The sequence below is a fragment of the Rhinichthys klamathensis genome, unplaced genomic scaffold (genome assembly GCF_029890125.1).
Source record: "Rhinichthys klamathensis goyatoka isolate OS25496 unplaced genomic scaffold, OSU_Roscu_1.1 h1tg000281l_1, whole genome shotgun sequence".
Lineage (NCBI taxonomy): Eukaryota > Metazoa > Chordata > Actinopteri > Cypriniformes > Leuciscidae > Rhinichthys > Rhinichthys klamathensis.
The window spans coordinates 5437739-5457237 of record NW_026606800.1 but is presented as its reverse complement, the minus strand read 5'-3'; the positions used below and the strand labels follow the sequence as shown (position 1 = coordinate 5457237).

At 41.6% G+C, this 19499-nt stretch overlaps 1 protein-coding gene across 1 annotated transcript in view; it reads left to right on the top strand.

Moving 5' to 3' along the window:
• The first annotated feature begins 858 nt into the window (after positions 1–858).
• Positions 859–19499, top strand: part of LOC130103050 (myosin-11-like) — a 54564-nt gene continuing 35923 nt past the window's right edge. Inside the window, exons 1-2 of the mRNA XM_056269235.1 lie at positions 859–951; positions 1051–1187. Of these exons, the coding sequence (XP_056125210.1) occupies positions 859–951; positions 1051–1187 (230 nt within the window). The remainder of the gene's footprint in view (positions 952–1050; positions 1188–19499) is intronic.

The window sequence follows — 19499 nt, the reverse complement described above, 5'->3', positions numbered from 1 at the left end:
GACTCCATGATCAGCTGGTTGGAAATTGAGGCACTGTTTAATCTGTTGTTTTATACCATCTTTCCAAAAGGTCCGATCCTCAATCATGTTCGCATTTTCACACATGTAAATAATATTATAGGAATAGAAAATGGATTTTTGGCTCATGTTATGCTACAGGGTTCTATATAAGACATTTTTTTAATAGGGAAGAATACACATAATATAAATATACATAGGGCTACTACCATTCAAAAGTTTGGGGTGAGTATGATTTTCTTCCTTTAAAAAAAAAGAAAATAATATTCAGCCAGGATTCATTAAATTGATCAAAAGTGACATTAACAACAGTTTTAAATGTTACAAGATATTTCTTTTTCAAATAAATGCTGTTCTTTTGAAGTTTCTATTTATCAAAGAATTCTGAAAAACAATGTATCAGGGTTTTGGCAGAAATATTAAGCAGCACAACTGTTTTCAACATTGATAATAATATTAAATTAGCAGCAAATCAGCATATTAGACTAGGAGTAAGGGCCGCTAATTATACAAATAAGTTATTCTTAAATTGTAAATTATATTTCACAATACTACTGTTTTTTCTGTATTTTTGATCAAATAAATTCAGCCTTGGTGAGCATGTGATTCTTTGACAGAATTGACAGAAACATAATACAAACAGTTGATACAGTAAGAAACCACTAAATCCAGTAATAATACTAAAAAAAGTATTTAGAGTGTACAATTGTATGATAAAGCATTTTGATACATCTTACCATCTTCATAGATACGTAGATACAAGGTGCTGAATGCTAGTGTTATCCCAGATGGACAGTTTATGGATAATAAGAAGGCCAGTGTGAAGTAGTTTCATGTGTAATGAATACAAAAAGAGAGGAGATGAAAGCCAAGATCAATCTCCTGGGATCCATCGACGTTAATCATGACGAGTACAAATTTGGAACCACAAAGGTTAATATTCAGCTTTACAACTTTTAAAGATTCAGTGATCATGGTCATTTAGCTTTGGTAAATCAATATATTTAAATGTACTGTTTTACATGAATTCAGGTGTTCTTCAAAGCTGGTCTTCTGGGTGTTCTTGAGGAGATGCATGATGAGAAACTGGCTGCTCTGGTCACAATGACTCAGGCTCTCTGCCGTGGTTACCTGATGAGGAGGGAGTTTATGAAAATGACTGCAAGGAGGTGAGGAATGTTCTCAAACACTCTGTGTTGTTTACATCTCATATCGGTTAGCAGCTGCTCTGGGGATAGTTTAAGATGGAACAATTCTCTTTGGGATGTTTTCTGAAGATGCCCCTGTGTTAGGCGTTGTTCAAATCTGACGTCCAAGTGACACAGACAGGTCTAAAGGATGGCAAAGGTTGAGGTAGATAGATTAAGAGCAAATCTTCTAAAATATGAATTCTCTCTCTAGGCCTGTAAGCAACTGGTCTCACACCTCGTATCCCTGCCAAATCTCCTCTGGAGTATTGGGCAGATCAAAACTAAATCTGTATTCTCATCTAACATTCACAATGTTAAAAAAAGAATATTCATTGAGCTCATTATCATTCTGTCTCATAGATTTAGATTAAATGTATTATGAATGAAACAATCGATTCATTTGATATAGAATCACACATAACCTTTGTGTAGTTCAGCAAATATTGATATATACTGTTCAAAAGTTTGGGGTCAGGAAGATTGTTTAAATGACTTTGAAAGAAGTAGCCTATCTTATGGTAAATGGTAAATGGACTGCATTTATATAGCGCTTTCACAGACCCAATGGCCACCAAAGCGCTTTACATTTGCCTCACATTCACCCATTCACTCACTCATTCATACACCGCCGGGCGACACATTATGCTCACAAAGATTGCATTATATTGTATATTGTGAACTATTACAATTATTATTATTATAAGTAACTTCTCTCTCTCTCTCTCTCTCTCTCTCTCTCTCTCTCTCTCTCTCTCTCTCTCTCTCTCTCTCTCTCTCTCTCTCTCTCTCTCTCTCTCTCTCTCTCTCTCTCTCTCTCTCTCTCTCTCTCTCTCTCTCTCTCTCTATATATATATATATATATATATATATATATATAATAATTTTAAAAAAAATTATTCCTGTGATCAAAGCTGAATTTTCAGCATCATTACTCCAGTCTTTTGTCACATGATCCTTCAGAAATCATTCTAATATGCTGATTTGGTACTCAAGAAACATTTATTATTATTATCATCAATGTTCAAAGTTATACATTTCTTTTTGGTTTCTTTAATTATAAGGTTTATAAGAACAGAATCAATTTATATTAAATATAAATCATTGTAACATTATAAATGTCTTTTTTGTCACTTTTGAAAAATGTATAAATATTCATTCCTTTCAAAAAGAAAAAATAATCTTACTGACTCCAAACTGTTTAAAGAATAGGCTATAGTGGGATATTCTATGGTTTAAAAATATAAAATATGTCCCAACTAGGGTCCCCCCCCCCCCCCCCCCCCAGTGAATCTCAGCCATTTCCACAACTGTAGTGTATAGCAGAATGCCTGTTATCAAACGTGTATGCCTTTGTGCTTGTTTCTGTTAAAAGTATGTGTTGTTTCAGTAGTTAAAGAAAGCACTAATCATGTTTGACAGCACCAGCAAACTTGGATTCAGACTTCAGTGACCCTGTTCATGGAATCAATCTGTTTTTGTGGCCCTCTGTGGCATATCTTAAGCACAATTTAGAGATAACTCTAAATAAAAACAGTATGTGAGACATTTCAAAATTCATTACTGTTGATTTTTGTTGAGTTATAAGTGCAGTGAAATGTATTCCATACAAAAGTGTAATATTTAATTTAGGAAATGCTGTGAAACATGAATATAAATGGGAATTAGATGCTTGTGTGAACTAATTCCCAGGCAAACAGGCCACTTCAATTTGTGATTGTACCTTCAATTTTACCTCCCTTGATATAAAAATGTTTGAATTGATATGATAATGCAAACAAGAATATACAAAAAATCCTTGGGGACCAGATTATCTAATGCAAGCACATGTCAGTACGCTACGTTGAGGCGCTTCTAATTTAAATGTACGATTACGTACTGTAGCCATCATCTCATTTCAAGAATACGCACAGGTTAGGAATAATCCGAGGAATAGTTCACCCAAAAATCATTTAGTCGCCTGCATGTCGTTCCATGTATGACTTTTTATTGTGAGGAATATAAAAAGATGTTTGAAAGAATGTTGGCAACCAAACAGCTTTGTAACAGCTCTTTCTTGATGATGATGATGATGATGATGATGATGATGGTTTGTTTTGAAGAGATGTTTCTTTGAAGGATACTATACAGGAGACAACCTAGATTTGAGGTCATTTGTTGCGGTTTCGGCTCTGTAAACGCACTAGGAAATAAAACCCTCTGTGTTACGGGTTCAGAAAAGTGTGATTATCCTTCCTCGCCGCTTCTGCTTGCAGCCAGAGTCTGTGTAAATAAAGACAGTCTCACTCCAGAGGGCAGTTGTGTTGTGTTCTCTGTATGAAATGTTAATGAACTGAGTGATACCGGAGACCCTCTGGTTCGTTTGAGGGAGTGGAAGCTCTACATTGTCTTCAGCTCTCTGACAGCCGTAATGTGTTCAACCGTTGTCTCAATTTCCAGTTGATTAATGTACCAAGAAGTGGGAATGCATCCTTCCCTGTAGGGAGGGGAAAAGCATACCAATTTGAAGTGTAATTTCATGCACTTCTACTGAGGCATTCAAATGTGTAAAAAAAAAGCTAGTATTCCTTGCGGGATCAAGCGGCTGTGTAAATGGGTTTGCATGATCTGACAGCTGTACTGTGGTACAAGGCTTTTATGAAGGTGTTTTACTGGCGTTTGAAAGACCTGAGTGATCCATAACCAAACATCAGTGCATCAATGCATATTCTCAGCAAGTACATTTCTGCTCAGGTGTCATGTGCTGTGTCAAACAGGCATCTTGTTCTCTGAAATATTCATTTTGAGCTCCATGAATAGACTTCTGATAAAATGCACTTCATGACAGATGCATTTCCGATGGAACAAGCAATAATGTGGGGTGCATTTAGGATGTTTTATCACATCCTCAATTCCAACAGGCATGGATCTTGACAGGCAATCTGCCTTGGTGCTACTTGGAAGTGTTTTTGTGGTCATTCTCCTGAGCTGCAAGACCAGGCAACACAGAAGGTATGCGATATGTGACTATAGGGCTTTTAACACTTGAAATGGGTCATTCTAAACCCCTGGTAAATGGAATCCTGCTACCTTGCTTCATGTTTTACATTTCTCATAATTTACCAGAGGTTAACAATTAATCCTGAGTATTCATACGCTGCTGTTTCACACTGTCAACCTGGGTTAACGTTCTTATTTGCAGTGTCAGTGTCACTGATTGGACACCCGCCCCACGTATGCTTCCATAATGACTCTAGCATTGCGTGTCATCATATCCTATTTATTGCCGACTGGACTGTCAAGTTTTTCCTGAATGGACTTTTCACACTATAAAGGTATGAAACTGTTGCATTTTCTGTCACCATTTTAAATTTGTCCCCCTCAAATGCTGAAACTACTGTTTATACAACGTGCTGTGACTATGAATATATGAGGCACGCTATTGGTTGTCAGTTGCTAAGCATCCAGTCGTAACATTCTTGCACTGCATCGTTTGATTTCACACTGTTCCATAGACTAAAAAAGATATATGACGTGTCCACTGATCTATATAGAATCAGTGGAGGTGTCATATTCCACTGTAGAAAAATGAAGACACTGTAGAAGAAGAAATGGCTGTCGTTGACGTGCAGATTACGTAATTTGGAGCCTGAGTCTGCGCAGTAGTGATTCTGTGGTGTAGCCGGCCGCGGTATTAAGGTCCCTCCCACACTCCCACAGTTTCAATCGCAATGACGTTACACCCCATTTCTATAGCCTCAAATAACTAACTAAAATCAAACTTATTGGAAAAACAAACACTTGAACATACGTCAGTGTGATAAGAACAACTTAATATGACAGAAACCATCTTTGGGAAAAAATAATTTGAAGTGTGATTGGATTTTTTACTTTGGCACATGTCCTATTCGATTACATGGAGAGGGCGGAGTTTATGACCTATGCTGCAGCCAGCAACAAGGGAGTGATCGAAATGTTTTGGCTTTACTTTTCAGGACGTGTTCGGCACACTTGCACTGTACAAGTTTATCACTGCAATGTGGGATTAATAATACGAAAGTGGTGCTATCCCTGCATGCTTTCGAGTAGGTTTCATAACCCCAGAGAAAAAGTGGTGCTAACCCCGCTTCTAAATTACAAGTGTGAAACGTTCCTTTACCCCTGGGTTAAAAGCGGAATAGCGTTTAGAATGATGATAACCATGAACAGCCTGGGGTTAAGCGCAGTGTGAAAAGCCTTTTTGTGACTACACAACACTCAGTGCAAAATGAATGAATTAATGTTGTGCAGCAAAAGTCTGAAATGTCTACATTTGTGAAATGTGGGATGTGAATTTAAAAAAAAAATCCATTGAAAGCACAATAAAGTTGTGATCGTCCTCCAAACTTGAGTATGAAGTTCATTTGGTGACTAAGCTTCTCACATGTATCATCCCGCTGTTATGCTTGCTAGCCCTGACTGTACCGTGTGTCAGAGATGTGAGAGGAGGATATCAACACATCCGCTACAATCCAGTCTCTGCATAATTTACAGCTCTGGGAACTTAAAATAGAGCCGAGTGCATTTGCCAGACCTTCTCCTGCATAACATTTGTCATACAACATCCCAAAGAGACTGTAGAAATAATGCATACATTAAATATAAATATATTTAATTAAGAAGAGGCTTACATTGGAAGCCATTACTTTTAATACGATTTTTAAATGACTTGTTGCATTGGATAAAATTGTCTGGTAAATGAATAAATGTGGTATATTGATTAAAAGATAAATAAGCCTATGATTACTTGATTGATAGATTTATTCACATCAAAGACAAAAATACTGAATTGGTATAAAAAGCAGCTTTGTTGCTCATTGAGGATGGACAAAAATGCATGTATAATGATGAATTAAGAGGCTCGTTAGATTGGTTTATAGGTGACTTTGGTAAAAGATGCTACACACATTATATTTAAAGTGTTAGTTCACCCAAAAATTACAATTCTGTCATTAATAATTCACCCTCATGTCGTTCCAAACCCCTAAGACCTTCGTTCATCTTCGGGGCACAAATGAAGATCTTTTTGATGAAGAGCTTTCAGTCCCTCCATTGGGAGCAACACAATTTACACATTGAAGGTCCAGAACATAGGAAAGACATCATTAAAGTAATCCATGTGACTCCAGTGGTTTAACCTCAATTTTATGAAGCGACACAAGTGCTTAGTTTGCTTATAATTTATACCTCTATATTTATAAAATAATAATATATCCAAAGCGTGTTCACAGAACAACACGCATGTGTCGTGGTGCTCATCCTACTGGATTGCATAAAAAACAATTTACCACTTTATTTCTAAAAATATTTACCTGCAAACAGCACTTGCGTCGCTTCATAAAATTGAGGTTAAACCACTTGAGTCACATGGATTACTTTAATGATGTCTTTCCTATCGTTCTGGACCTTGAATGTGGTAGATGCATACTGTCAATGAAGGGACTGAAAGCTCTCAGATTTTAGTAAAAATATCTTTATGGGGTGAGTAAATGATGACAGAATTTTCATTGTCATTTGGTGAACTAACCGTTTTAGATGCTATAGCTATTCAAACGTTTGGGTAAGATATATATGTATATTTTATTTATGCCGAAATTATTCTATTTCAAAAAACTGCTGGGGTTTTTTCATCATAGAATCCTGAAAAAAAAAATACAAAAAATAATAATAATAAAAAAAAAAATATATATATATATATATAATATATATATGTATCACTTACTGTTTCCACAAAAATAAGCAGCATGACTGATAATAAAGATTTTTTTTTTGGAGCACCAAATCAGGATATTACAATTATTTCTGAAGGATAATGTGGCACTGAAGACGGGATAAATGGCTGCTCATAAAATATATTAAAATAGAAAATAGTTTTGAAATGTAATAATATTTTCAAATATTATTTGCTGTATTTTCCTAATAAATGCTGCCTTAGTGAGCATAAGAGACTTCTTTAAAAACTTTTGAACTGTAGTGTTATTGAGTTATTAGTGAACTGCACAGAAACACATAGTTATAGCTACCAAGATCTTTTTAAATCAGCTGGACATAGGGACGCCCTTCATATTCTGACCAAGTCAAGGAGCCCACATTCTTCAGACGGACCAACTGTCAAACGACAAACAGTCTCATACAACATCTCAATGCATCTTGATAATTGTGCATTTGCTTTGTATCTCTGTTTACCCGGGGTCGATAAGCAATATGCTTACAGATGGATGTATTCATTTTAGAGACACTGATGGATGCGAGCAGGGAAGAAATCAATCTCTCTTTCCTTTCAGGTATTGATCACTTGTTCAAGAGAGTTCAGTGTATCGGGACACGTATTAGAGGCCAGGATGTGAGGAAGTGTAAAGATGTTTAAATCAGTGTTAAATGTGTGACAGTGGGTTTTTATTAGCGTTGTGTGTCTCTATGGCTTCAGCACATTTATACACAAGTTGATCATGTAGAAAAGCACATAATGTGTGTGGCTTTGTTTGAAGCTTTTGAATCCACTATAATGTGTCCTATACATTTTTTTCTTATTATAAGTTATATAAATATGAAACCGTAGAAATGTGAATGCATTGCAGTATTATTCCAAAGTCCATTTTATTATCATTATAATCATATAAATAATAAATATATTAAACCAATAAATTCTGAACTTCTGAAACATATTACAAATTAAAAACAAATAAATAAACTCTATTTGAGCATGATTTTATTTGTTGCCATTTTCATGGAAAGACACTATGAAATCCTTTTACAAGAAATTGATTTCTTTCCTCACCAGGCAGAGGTCTTAATCACTGCCAATTTTTGTTACAGTTTTGAATCGTTTGCAAATTAAAATGACTTGAAATAATGAACTGTTACATTTTCCTTTCCTGTCCTTTCGTTCGTTCGTTTATTTATTTATTTAGCACCTTACAGGCTACCACCGTAGATCCAAAATGCTGTACATTGCCATAAAACCAACAGAACAATAAGATAAAACATAAAAACATCCATGTACTAATGTACTAAAATGCCAAAGAGTACAGATAAGATTTTAAGCGGTCCTTAAGGAAGATCTATCCAATGGCAGATTATAGCAGCGACAGAGAAAGCACGATCACTCTTTAATTTGAGACGTGCACGGGGAATAGTTAGAAGAAACTAGTTTGATGATCTATGCCTGAACTGTAGGGCTTAATAAGCTCAGCTAAGTATTCTGGTGCCATTCCGTGAAGTGCTTTAAAAACATATATCAGAATCTATACTGTATCCTAAAATGTATTGGTAGCCAACCTAAAAAAGATAACATTATCCGGTTTCCCAGCATTCATCAACAACCTTGCAGCAGGATTTTGTACTTGCTGCAAGCGGGCAATGTGTGTTTGACAGGTCCCAACATAAAGTGCACTACAATAATCTAAACGGGAAGAAATATAAGCGTGGACAACTTTTTTCAGGTTGCTGGCTAAGAGAATTAGTTTCAATTTGGCTATTGCTCTTAAAGCTGCAGTCCGTAGCTTTTCCTCTTTGTCGCCATCTCTCTGTTCGAAATCTGTAACTGCAGTGATTCGCGGAATTATTATCTTTACGTGGGTTGTAAATCGGCATGAAACAGCGCGGATGAACACAGTGCTTTGAGGCGAGTGCTGCTGTCAGTCACCGCGCTGTGTGGATACTGTCATACAGAATCACAGATTGACTTTTTGAAAGTTTGACCAACATAAGAATTTTCATAAGAAAATGTCTTCTGAACAAGTAAGTAACATCCATTTTTGTTCTGACCAACTAAGGGGGAAAAAGCATTCGACATGATAAGCTTCGTTAGATTTAATCAACGCGATTTACAGCAACCGTGCAAATTATAGCCTACTTTGTTCTCAAATTGTTCATGTTAACAACATCAGCATTGCGTGACTAATGTTAAATTTAATGTTTTATGGTTACCTGTGTAGTTCAGAATTCATATTCTCCATAATAGCAAAACGAGAAAGGCACAACAAAGGAAACTCCATAACTGTGAATTAAGAAAACGTACTGTTACACGATTGAACTATTGAAATGTCTTACTTGTTCAGCAGAAAAAAGCCGTCTCTTCTTCCGTTTTGAACCCCTTCAAAACACGGAGTTCACGCACTTTTCAAAAGCCCCGCCGATGTTTAAATCCTTGTGTTCTCATGAGACGGTTTCTTTCTCTTTCTCTAGCCACCTTAAATCCGAAGTACGAAGTCTTTTGGGTTTTATAACTGCTGAATCTCCAGTTGACACTGATGATTGTTGTTTGGATCTTTCTGGATGCCATAAGTTTAATTATGTAAAGTGCTGCGAGAAAAGCCTATACATCTAAACATCTCGTCACGCGCAGTATAGCCGGCTAGCCGAAACTCCTTCTTTATGTGTACGGGTGTGACGTAATGACGCAAAGACATGCTCGAATTTCCCGCGGAAACCCACCAGTACCACTGGAATTAAAATCATTATTACAAGCTAACCGTTTTGAATCTAGCTATGGCAAGCAGATAGTTTTGACCACTGGCAGAATACGTTTTTTTTAATATAATTATTTTGGATTATTTTTAACTTAAAAAAGTTACGGACTGGAGCTTTAAATAGAAGAAGCAATTACGAACCACTGTCTTTATCTGTCAATCAAAAATGATGGATGAGTCAAAAATGACTCCCAAGTTCTTTACTTGATCCTGCAGGTACCCCTTCCATGGGCCTAATGGCTCGTTTCCATTGAGGCGTACGGTACGGTACGGTACAGTACAGTACGGTTCGGGTCAGTACAGCATGATCCGGCTAGCGTCACTGCCAACAGTACCCTTACTTGATAGGCGTGGTGTTTGCCGGAAAGAAGCGATCGATGTCATTTTCGCGCGAAGAAAGCAACATAGTAAACAACAATGGATGACAGACAGCAGATCTTGTTCTTGCTTCTCGGGATGTTTGTCACAAGAAACAAGCGCTGGCATTAGGCTTTCTCAATACCAAGTAGCCACGCAAAGTCCGACTCAGGAGAATGATCCCGAGGACGCGAGTCCAGTAATTCTGCTGATGGAACAGCGCGTTCTTGAATGCGCCACTCAGCTCGCTCTGCTACTCCGGTTATATACATTTTAGGCAACAATAAAACGAAATATGTTATAAAACACCACTCTGCTTCTTTTCGATTTAATTTAAATACATTTTAAACATTATAAGCACACAAATGTGGGCAACGCATATTGATTATATTGATTGATTGATTGATATTGACTATTGATTATATTCACTGCATGTATGTAACGTTATATTTATAACAAAACTAAATATAAAACACAATCCTGCCTCTTTTCGTTTAAATTTAAAAATATTAAACATATTCCAGGCAATGTATTGCATATTGCATTGGTACAAATGTTGCAATAAACAACATTACAGATGATCTTGTAATAAAAATTTTTTTTTACAAAACTATCTATTTTTGTTGAATTTCAGTTTTATTAATAATAGCCATTATAAAAGTATAAGTAAAAGGTACAAAAAGATATACAGTAAAGCTTTAATAACATAAAGCAAACAATTCAGTCAAATATACAAATTCAGCGCTCAAATATATGAAACTTCACTTAGCCTTCTGCCAAAACTATTGGCCAGGGAACGAATTATAGATTCACGAGACCAAAGATCGCATGTTAGGTCTGTACAAGACGAGTTAAATCTCATGTTTAACCACTACTGAGACACTGCAGTCAAGCCAGCCTCCACCTCGAAATGAGCGGTCAAACTAGCCGCCCCTATATTTCTCTATGCGCTTATACACTAGGTATTACGGTAAGACCGTCAACCATTCTGAAACCATTCAGTCAACCATTCTTCCAGCGAAGGCTATTTCAGTTAGTCCGTCCGTCCGTCCGTCCATCCATCCATCCATCCATCCATCCATCCATCCATCCATCCATCCATCCATCTATCCATCTATCCATCTATCTATCTATCTATCTATCTATCTATCTATCTATCTATCTATCTATCTATCTATCTATCTATCTATCTATCTATCTATCTATCTATCTATCATGTTGTTTTACAAAATAAGAGCCCCCAAAACTCATATTAGGCCTACCTATTGTCTCCATACATTCAGAAAATCATAAAAATAAAAGTCCTAATTTCCACAGACCAATTCCACCTCAGATGGAGAGGACACCTTCTCAACGTGTCCCCTGCAAAGTTTCAGGACATTCTGATGTTGTTTTACAAAATAAGAGCCCCCAAAACTCATATATTAGGCCTACCTATTGTCTCCATACATTCAGAAAATCATAAAAATAAAAGTCCTAATTTCCACAGACCAATTCCACCTCAGATGGAGAGGACACCTTCTCAACGTGTCCCCTGCAAAGTTTCAGGACATTCTGATGTTGTTTTACAAAATAAGAGCCCCCAAAACTCATATATTAGGCCTGCCTGTTGTCTCCATACATTCAGAAAATCATAAAAATAAAAGTCCTAATTTCCACAGACCAATTCCACCTCAGATGGAGAGGACACCTTCTCAAGGTGTCAACTACAATGTTTCAGGACATTCTGATGTTAATTTACAAAATAAGAGCCCCCCAAAACTCATATATTACCTGTTTTGTCTACACATTCAGAAAATCATAAAAATAAAAGTCCTAGCTTCCACAGAGCAATTCCACCTCAGCTGGAGAGTACACCTTCTCAAGGTGTCAACTGCAGTGTTTTAGGACATTCTGATGTTGTTTTACAAAATAAGAGCCCCCCAAAACTCATATATTACCTGTTTTGTCCATACATTCAGAAAATCAAAAAATAAAAGTCCTAGCTTCCACAGACCAATTCCACCTCAGCTGGAGAGTACACCTTCTCAAAGTGTCAACTACAATGTTTCAGGACATTCTGATGTTGTTTTTACAAAATAAGAGCCCCCCAAAACTCATATATTACCTGTTTTGTCCATATATTCAGAAAATCATAAAAATAAAAGTCCTAGCTTCCACAGACAAATTCCACCTCAGCTGGAGAGTACACCTTCTCAAGGTGTCAACTACAATGTTTCAGGACATTCTGATGTTTTTTTTTCAAAATAAGAGCCCCCCAAAACTCATATATTAACTGTTTTGTCTACACATTCAGAAAATCATAAAAATAAAAGTCCTAGCTTGCACAGACCAATTCCACCTCAGCTGGAGAGTACACCTTCTCAAGGTGTCAACTACAATGTTTCAGGACATTCTGATGTTGTTTTACAAAATAAGAGCCCCCAAAAACTACGCTGTTTTGTCCATATATTCAGAAAATCATTAAAATAAAAGTCCTAGCTTCCACAGACAAATTCCACCTCAGCTGGAGAGTACACCTTCTCAAGGTGTCAACTGCAGTGTTTCGGGACATTCTGATGTTGTTTTACAAAATAAGAGCCCCCCAAAACTCATATATTACCTGTTTTGTCCATACATTCAGAAAATCATTAAAATAAAAGTCCTAGCTTCCACAGACAAATTCCACCTCAGCTGGAGAGTACACCTTCTCAAGGTGTCAACTGCAGTGTTTCAGGACATTCTGATGTTGTTTTACAAAATAAGAGCCCCCCAAAACACATATATATGCTGTTTTGTCAACACATTCAGAAAATCCTAAAAATAAAAGTCCTAGCTTACACAGACCAATTTCACCTCAGATGGAGAGGACTCCTTCTCACGGTGTCAACTAAAATGTTTCAGGACATTCTCATGTTGTTTTCCAAAATAAATGGCCTTTAAAGACTTCTGTTTTCTTACGAGAGGTTCTCTCGTATTGCGTAAGTTGCTTACACTACGGGTAAAGTAATCTTTTCTCGAGATCTGAAGCCAAAAATTATCCTTAATTTTGTATTTATTGTCAACGCAGTGCGGCAGACAGCAGAACATAGCAGGCTGCATAAGCGTGCTCATTGGCTGTCCTGCGGCAACTGCAGCAGCCTGCCGGTGAGCCCTACACGCCCTCCACGCGTCACAGCCTGCCAAAATGGGTGTGGCTAGCGTATATAAAAGAAGGGCTCAACAGGCTGAACTCTGATTTTCATCTCTTCAGCGAAGCTGCCGCCATCTAAACAAGCGACCAGCAATCCTAGGAAAGCGTCTGAGGAAGCCGGCCGTCTTCGCCGCCTTACGCCATCCATGCCTGCTGCGCTATGCGGCGATTATATCCTTTTCTGCTGTGTGTGTGTCCACACAATTTTCTCTTGTAAAAGAGCGCGAGGCGTTTTTCTCAAAATTCCTCGCTCTTCCTGTGGCTCGTGCCGAGCCCCGCTCACCCACGGAGACCGCCATCTCATCTGCGATCTCTGTCTGGGCCGTGAGCACGCCGTCGCCGTGCTCTCTTCGGGCGGCTGCCCTGAGTGCGAGGAGCTTTCAATGTCGACCCTGCGGGCTCGACTTGAAGCTTTCAAAGACGAAGCTGTCACTCTGCCTGCTGGGCCGCGCAGAAAGAAGCGCCGCTCCCAGAGGCCACCGGAGACCGATGTGGCGCCTAAAAGCTCGCCGGAAGCCTTTCCTCAAGCTTTTTTATCTCCTTCTCCACGCCGGCTTCCGCCCGCGCCTCCTCAGGGGATTAAGCGGTCGAAGTGGATGAGGACGCCGCCGCTGACAGCTGCTCTATCCTGGCTTCTGACAGCGAGGGATGGTCCGGTTCACACCACTCTGCCTCCTCATCAGTCCAGGAGTCCGGTCGTACTCGGGCCGGCGTGGATGCGCAACTCCTGCGCCTCCTCACCAAGGCCGTTGACCAACTTGGCCTCGAGTGGTCAGCGCCTGATGAGCCCACGCTGAACAGACTCGACAGCTGTTTCCTTCATCGCCGCCGCCAAGCACCCGCATCCAGGACTGCACCCTTCCTGCCAGAGCTCCACGCTGAGCTTTCCAAATCGTGGAATGCTCCGTTCTCCGCGAGAGTCCACTCTCAAGTCTCCTCGGCGCTCTCACAGGTTGACGGCGCCGCCAAGAAAGGGTATAGCTCCATCCCCCCAGTGGAAGAAGCGGTTGCAGCGCACCTTTGCCTGCCTTCTGGATGGCGTTCAAAGGCTTCCCTCCCGTCCAAGACCTACAGAACTACATCAGCCCTTGTCGGCCGCGCTTTCACCGCCACCAGACAGGCTGCCTCAGCCTTGCACTCCATGGCAGTCCTACAAATCCTCCAAGCCGATCTCCTCCGTGAGCTGGATGAGAAAGGCCCGGATCCTGCCTCCATCACGGATTTGCGCAGCGCGACGGACCTCTCCCTTCGCGCTGCTAAATCCGCTGCCCAGGCTCTTGGAAGGTGCATGTCCTCGCTGACCGTCACAGAGCGGCACCTCTGGTTGACGCTCGCCGACATGAGGGAGTCCGAGTGGGCTGTTTTCCTCAACGCCCCATTCTCCGCCACCGGCCTCTTTGGCCCAGCGGTTAGCGGGATCGTAAGCCGCTTTTTGGAGGTACAAAAGACCACGCAGGCTATGAACCTTTTTATGCCTTGACGCTCGAGCTCACCCGCACGCCGCCCTCGGGACCAGCCTGCTCGAAGCCTCACTCAGCGTCCGGCTCAACCTCCGTCTTCGCAGCGTCGACAGGGCGGGGACTCCAGCCTAAGATCACGCTGAAACCTGAGCCCGCGAAGTCCTCCTAGCAGCTCGAAGGAGGAAAAGACGGTTAAGCCCCGCCGCGGCCGGTCCACCGTCAAAGTTTTCCACTCTGCCAGTCTGCCGTAGTTATGGCTACTGCAGATGTGTTTTACACAGCCAACGAGCCGGTGACACAACCCACTCGCCTGTATACAACTGCCGTTGTCACGGCAACCCAAAGAAATGTCAAAAAGAGCATAATGTCTGGTTGTCCGGCTCACGCCGCATGTGTTTTAAGTGTAGAAAATGTGCCCACGTCTCAATGTTCACTCCTACACACAAGCCCCGTGTCTCTCACAGAGCCCACTCTCATAAAGCTGGCAAAAGCCGCTCGAGTGTTAGATGTAGGACATGTGCCTGCGACCCCGTGCCCACACCTACTCACTACCCGCTCTGTTTCACGGCCACTCCCTGCCTGTCACATTACAGATGTAAGTCCTGTGCCCACTCACGAGCGCTCACACTTACTGACAAGCATCTTACCCCCGGTGCGCCCCGTTCCTCGCACAATATGCTCCCCATCCAAAGCCACCGGGACATCGTGTATAAAACGGCCAGCCATCGCTGTCTGCGAGCCGCCATATTCGAGTACCGAGAGCGTGCGCACTGCACCCACACCTCCAAATCAGGTACTCGAGCCCGCAGAATGCGGCAATCGGAACCTGGAGACCTAGCCCTGCATGCAAAAGCATGGGAAGTTATTCCAGGCGCGTCAGAATGGGTGCTGAGCACAGTAAAGCAGGGCTATTCATTGCAGTTTGCTCGCCGTCCCCCGCACTTTCGAGCGCGAACCGAGACAAGAGTGAATGGGGAAGTAGCACACCTACTTCATGCAGAAATAGCGAAACTACTGTGCAAGGGAGCCATAGAACCGGTACCTCCTTCTCTGAGCGAGTCAGGCTTTTACAGCCGTTACTTCCTCGTGGCCAAGAAGGACGGAGCTCTCAGACCGATATTAGATATGAGATATTTGATCAGAGCTTTTATGAGACGACCGTTCAAAATGCTCTCAACCAGACAGATCCTCGCACAAATTGGCCCGGGGGACTGGTTTATTTCCCTCGATCTGAAAGACGCTTACTTTCAGATTCAGATAGTACCCCGTCACAGGCCATTCTTGAGATTCGCCTTCGACGGTCAGGTACATCAATACACTGTCCTGCCGTTTGGCCTATCTTTAGCACCCTGTACTTTCACGAAGTGCATGGACACGGTCCTCGCTCCCCTGAGAAGTCAGGGCATGTGGATTTTGAACTATTTGGACGATTGGCTGATTCTAGCACAGTCAGAGAAAGAACTTATTTCTCACAGAACGGTGCTTCTCAGTCACCTGGAAACCCTGGGTCTCACGGTCAACTGGACCAAGAGCTCATTACTGTCCAGTAGGGCTGTGAATCTTTGGGTAGGCAGCGAATCGATTCGATTCACGATTCATAGGTTTTCGATTCGATTCAAGAACGATTTTTGCAAATTCAGAAAGATTCGATTCAATGCGATTCACATTAAAATTCGATGCGATTCGATTAATTCGATTCGATTCTTAATTTTGTATATGCATTCATAGGATTATTTAAATGCTTCCCCCAATGGGTCTTAGTCAGGGTGTGAATACAGCTGCCTTCGGGGGTCAGAGAGTGGGGGGAAAAAAAACAAAAAAACAACAACAACAACATTTTGTCTATTGTTAATGTTAGTTCATGTTAATTTTTAATGAATCTATTATTATAAAAAATATTTCCAAAGCCTATAAATTAGCATTTGTAAAAATGTAAACCAAGATTTAAAAAGGCTTTAAAAGTATAGTTCATCATGCTAACTATTTTGTAGGAATGGATACACAACCTTAAAGTGTTCCTACATTAAACATCCTTCCAGTGTGAGACTAAAAATACCATGAACTTTACCAACTAAAACCTTAACTAACGTTTCCTCATGGAATAGCTTTTTGTTCTCTTTATCCGACTGAACATTTTCCTTGTGATTCTGAAAGAAAACGCGCCGGCTGTCTACTTGTGCTATATTAACGATTACGAATGCAACTTTAATGCGCATCTGATTGATGGATAAACCACGCGCTCTTATTTCAGTGTAATTAATGTTGTAGTTATTTCATCAGCTCAGTTTAACGACATTAAGTTACATTTCATTCATCATTCATGATTAATCGGAAGCGTGTGCATTTTAGACACCTATTATACGTTTTCTCTTTCCATGTAATAAATGCGCACCCTTGAATAAGTGGGGTTTTACTTTAACTGCTCAGGACGGGTATGACCCATTTCCGTAAAACTTCAGTATCTTATCTTAAAGAAATAACGGTCACGTTTCCACGCAACGAACGCGTTGTTTCATAGCAGCCCGCGCAAAGATATGGCAGCTTTATCAATGGCTTGCTTTCTCGATAGAGAGCTGTCATCTGCTCATGTGAACACTAATGGCTGTCCTGAGGAGAGCTCAAACACGGACTGCTCAAAAATCTGTAGATGAGAGCTATGGGACCGAGCGCGAGCGAAATCCAGTGAAAGATGGTAAGAGTGCAGCGAGTATGTGAGAGCTGTGAGGACGCGAAATGACGCCGCACAACGCCTCATTAATTCGCGCATGTAGTCATTTAATGTTTATATGTTTTAAAGCACTGAATCGATATAGAATCGCAAATTATTCGATTCTTAGCATTTTAAATCGAATATTGACCGAAATAAACGATTCACAATTCGAAATACATGTTTCAAGATCGATGCATATGCATCGTCAGGATTTGTAATCGATGCATCGAGAAAACGAATGAATCGTTACACCCCTACTGTCCAGTCAGTCAGCCTCTTTTCTGGGTATAGACCTGGACTCTGTGGCCATGACGGCCCGGCTGTCAACACGGCGCGCGTTGTGTTCAACGCCTGGCCGCATCTTTCCAGAAAGACAGAGTTGCACCTCTAAAAACATTTCAGAGGATGCTGGGTTGTATGGCATCAGCTGCAGCAGTGCTTCAGCTGGGTCTACTGCGTATGCGCCCGCTGCAACTCTGGTTGAACGCTCGAGTGCCTCACCGAGCCTGGGCGTCCGGCGGCATACGAATCAGGGTGACTCAGAGCTGCGTTTTAGCACTGAGACCCTGGTTAGCGGCCGACTGGTACTAGCGGAGAGTGACAATGGGAGCTGTCTCACACCGGAAGGTTATCTCGATAGAGGCCTCCAACTTAGGTTGGGGTGCTCTTTTCGAGGGCAGAACGGTCTTTGGCATGTGGTCAGACCAAGAGAGATGCCTTCATAAAACTGTCTGGAGATGGTAGCGGTCGAGAACGCGCTGAAGCGCTTCCTCCCACACATACGGGGCCACCATGTTCTAGTCCGCTCAGACAACATGTCTGTGGTGTCCTACGTGAACCACCAAGGCGGTGTCAGATCCAGGAATCTCTGCAAACTGATGGAACGCCTTCTCGTGTGGGCCCATCACTCGTTGCGCCTGCTGAGAGCCGCACATGTACCGGGCCTCGAGAATGTCAGCCCAGACAGACTGTCCAGGGACAACATTCCCCCGGGAGAATGGTCCTTGCACCCTCAGACAGTCCAGTCACTATGGCGCCTTTTCGGCAAAGCGGAAGTCGACCTTTTTGTGTCAAAAGACAATGCTCATTGCCCGAGATTCTTCTCGAAGAGCAAGGATGCGCTGGCCCAAACCTCGCCCAGCTGCCCGCTGTACGCTTTTCCTCCGATCTCGCTGTTACCACAGGAAATCAAGAGGATCAGGGAAACGCGCCGCTCAGTCCTCCTCATAGCCCCGCGATGGGAGAACCAAACTTGGGTTCAACTTCCGATCCCGGTGAGGAAAGATCTCTCTCAAGCCGGTGGATCAATTTGGCATCCCCACCCAAGAGCGCTGGTCTCTGCATGCGTGGATGATCAACGAATACCCATTGCTTTGCCAGAAGGGGTCGTGAACACGATCACACAGTCTAGAGCTCCTTCTACGAGAAGGCTCTATGCGTCCTAATGGTCGGTGTTCTCCGAATGGTGCGTTACAAAGAGGCTGGACCCACGCACATGTGGGGTTTCGTGGGTGCTTTCCTTCCTTCAAGAGCTGTTGGAAATAGCCAGGTCCCCTTCCACACTTAAAGTGTACGTTGCGGACATTGCAGCGTTCACGGAGTCGGCGCGCGGCACGCGGCAAAACGATAGGAAGGAACAAACTCATCATCCGGTTCCTCAGAGGAGCAAGGAGGATGAATCCCCTGCGGCTCCCTTCGGTTCCTATTTGGGATCTTTCTTTGGTCTTAGAGGCCCTGAAAGTGTTTCCCTTTGAACCGTTAGAATCCGTGGACCTAAAGTACCTCTCGCTCAAGACCGTTTTTCTGATAGCTGTGTCATCAGTAAAACGTGTGGGGGATATACACGCGCTATCTGTTAGCCCCGCGTGTCTCGAGTTCGGACCAAACGACTCTAAAGTTATCCTCAAACCGAGACATGGTTATGTCCCTAAGGCGATTGGCACGCCTTTTAGAGCACAGGTCATCTCCCTATCGGCTCTGCCAGCATCCGATAGCGAAGACAGTGATAACCTCCTATGCCCCGTCAGGGCGCTGAGAGTTTACATCACGCGCTCCGCCGCCTTCAGGCGTTCTGAGCAGCTCTTTGTTTTGTTTGGAGGGCGCACC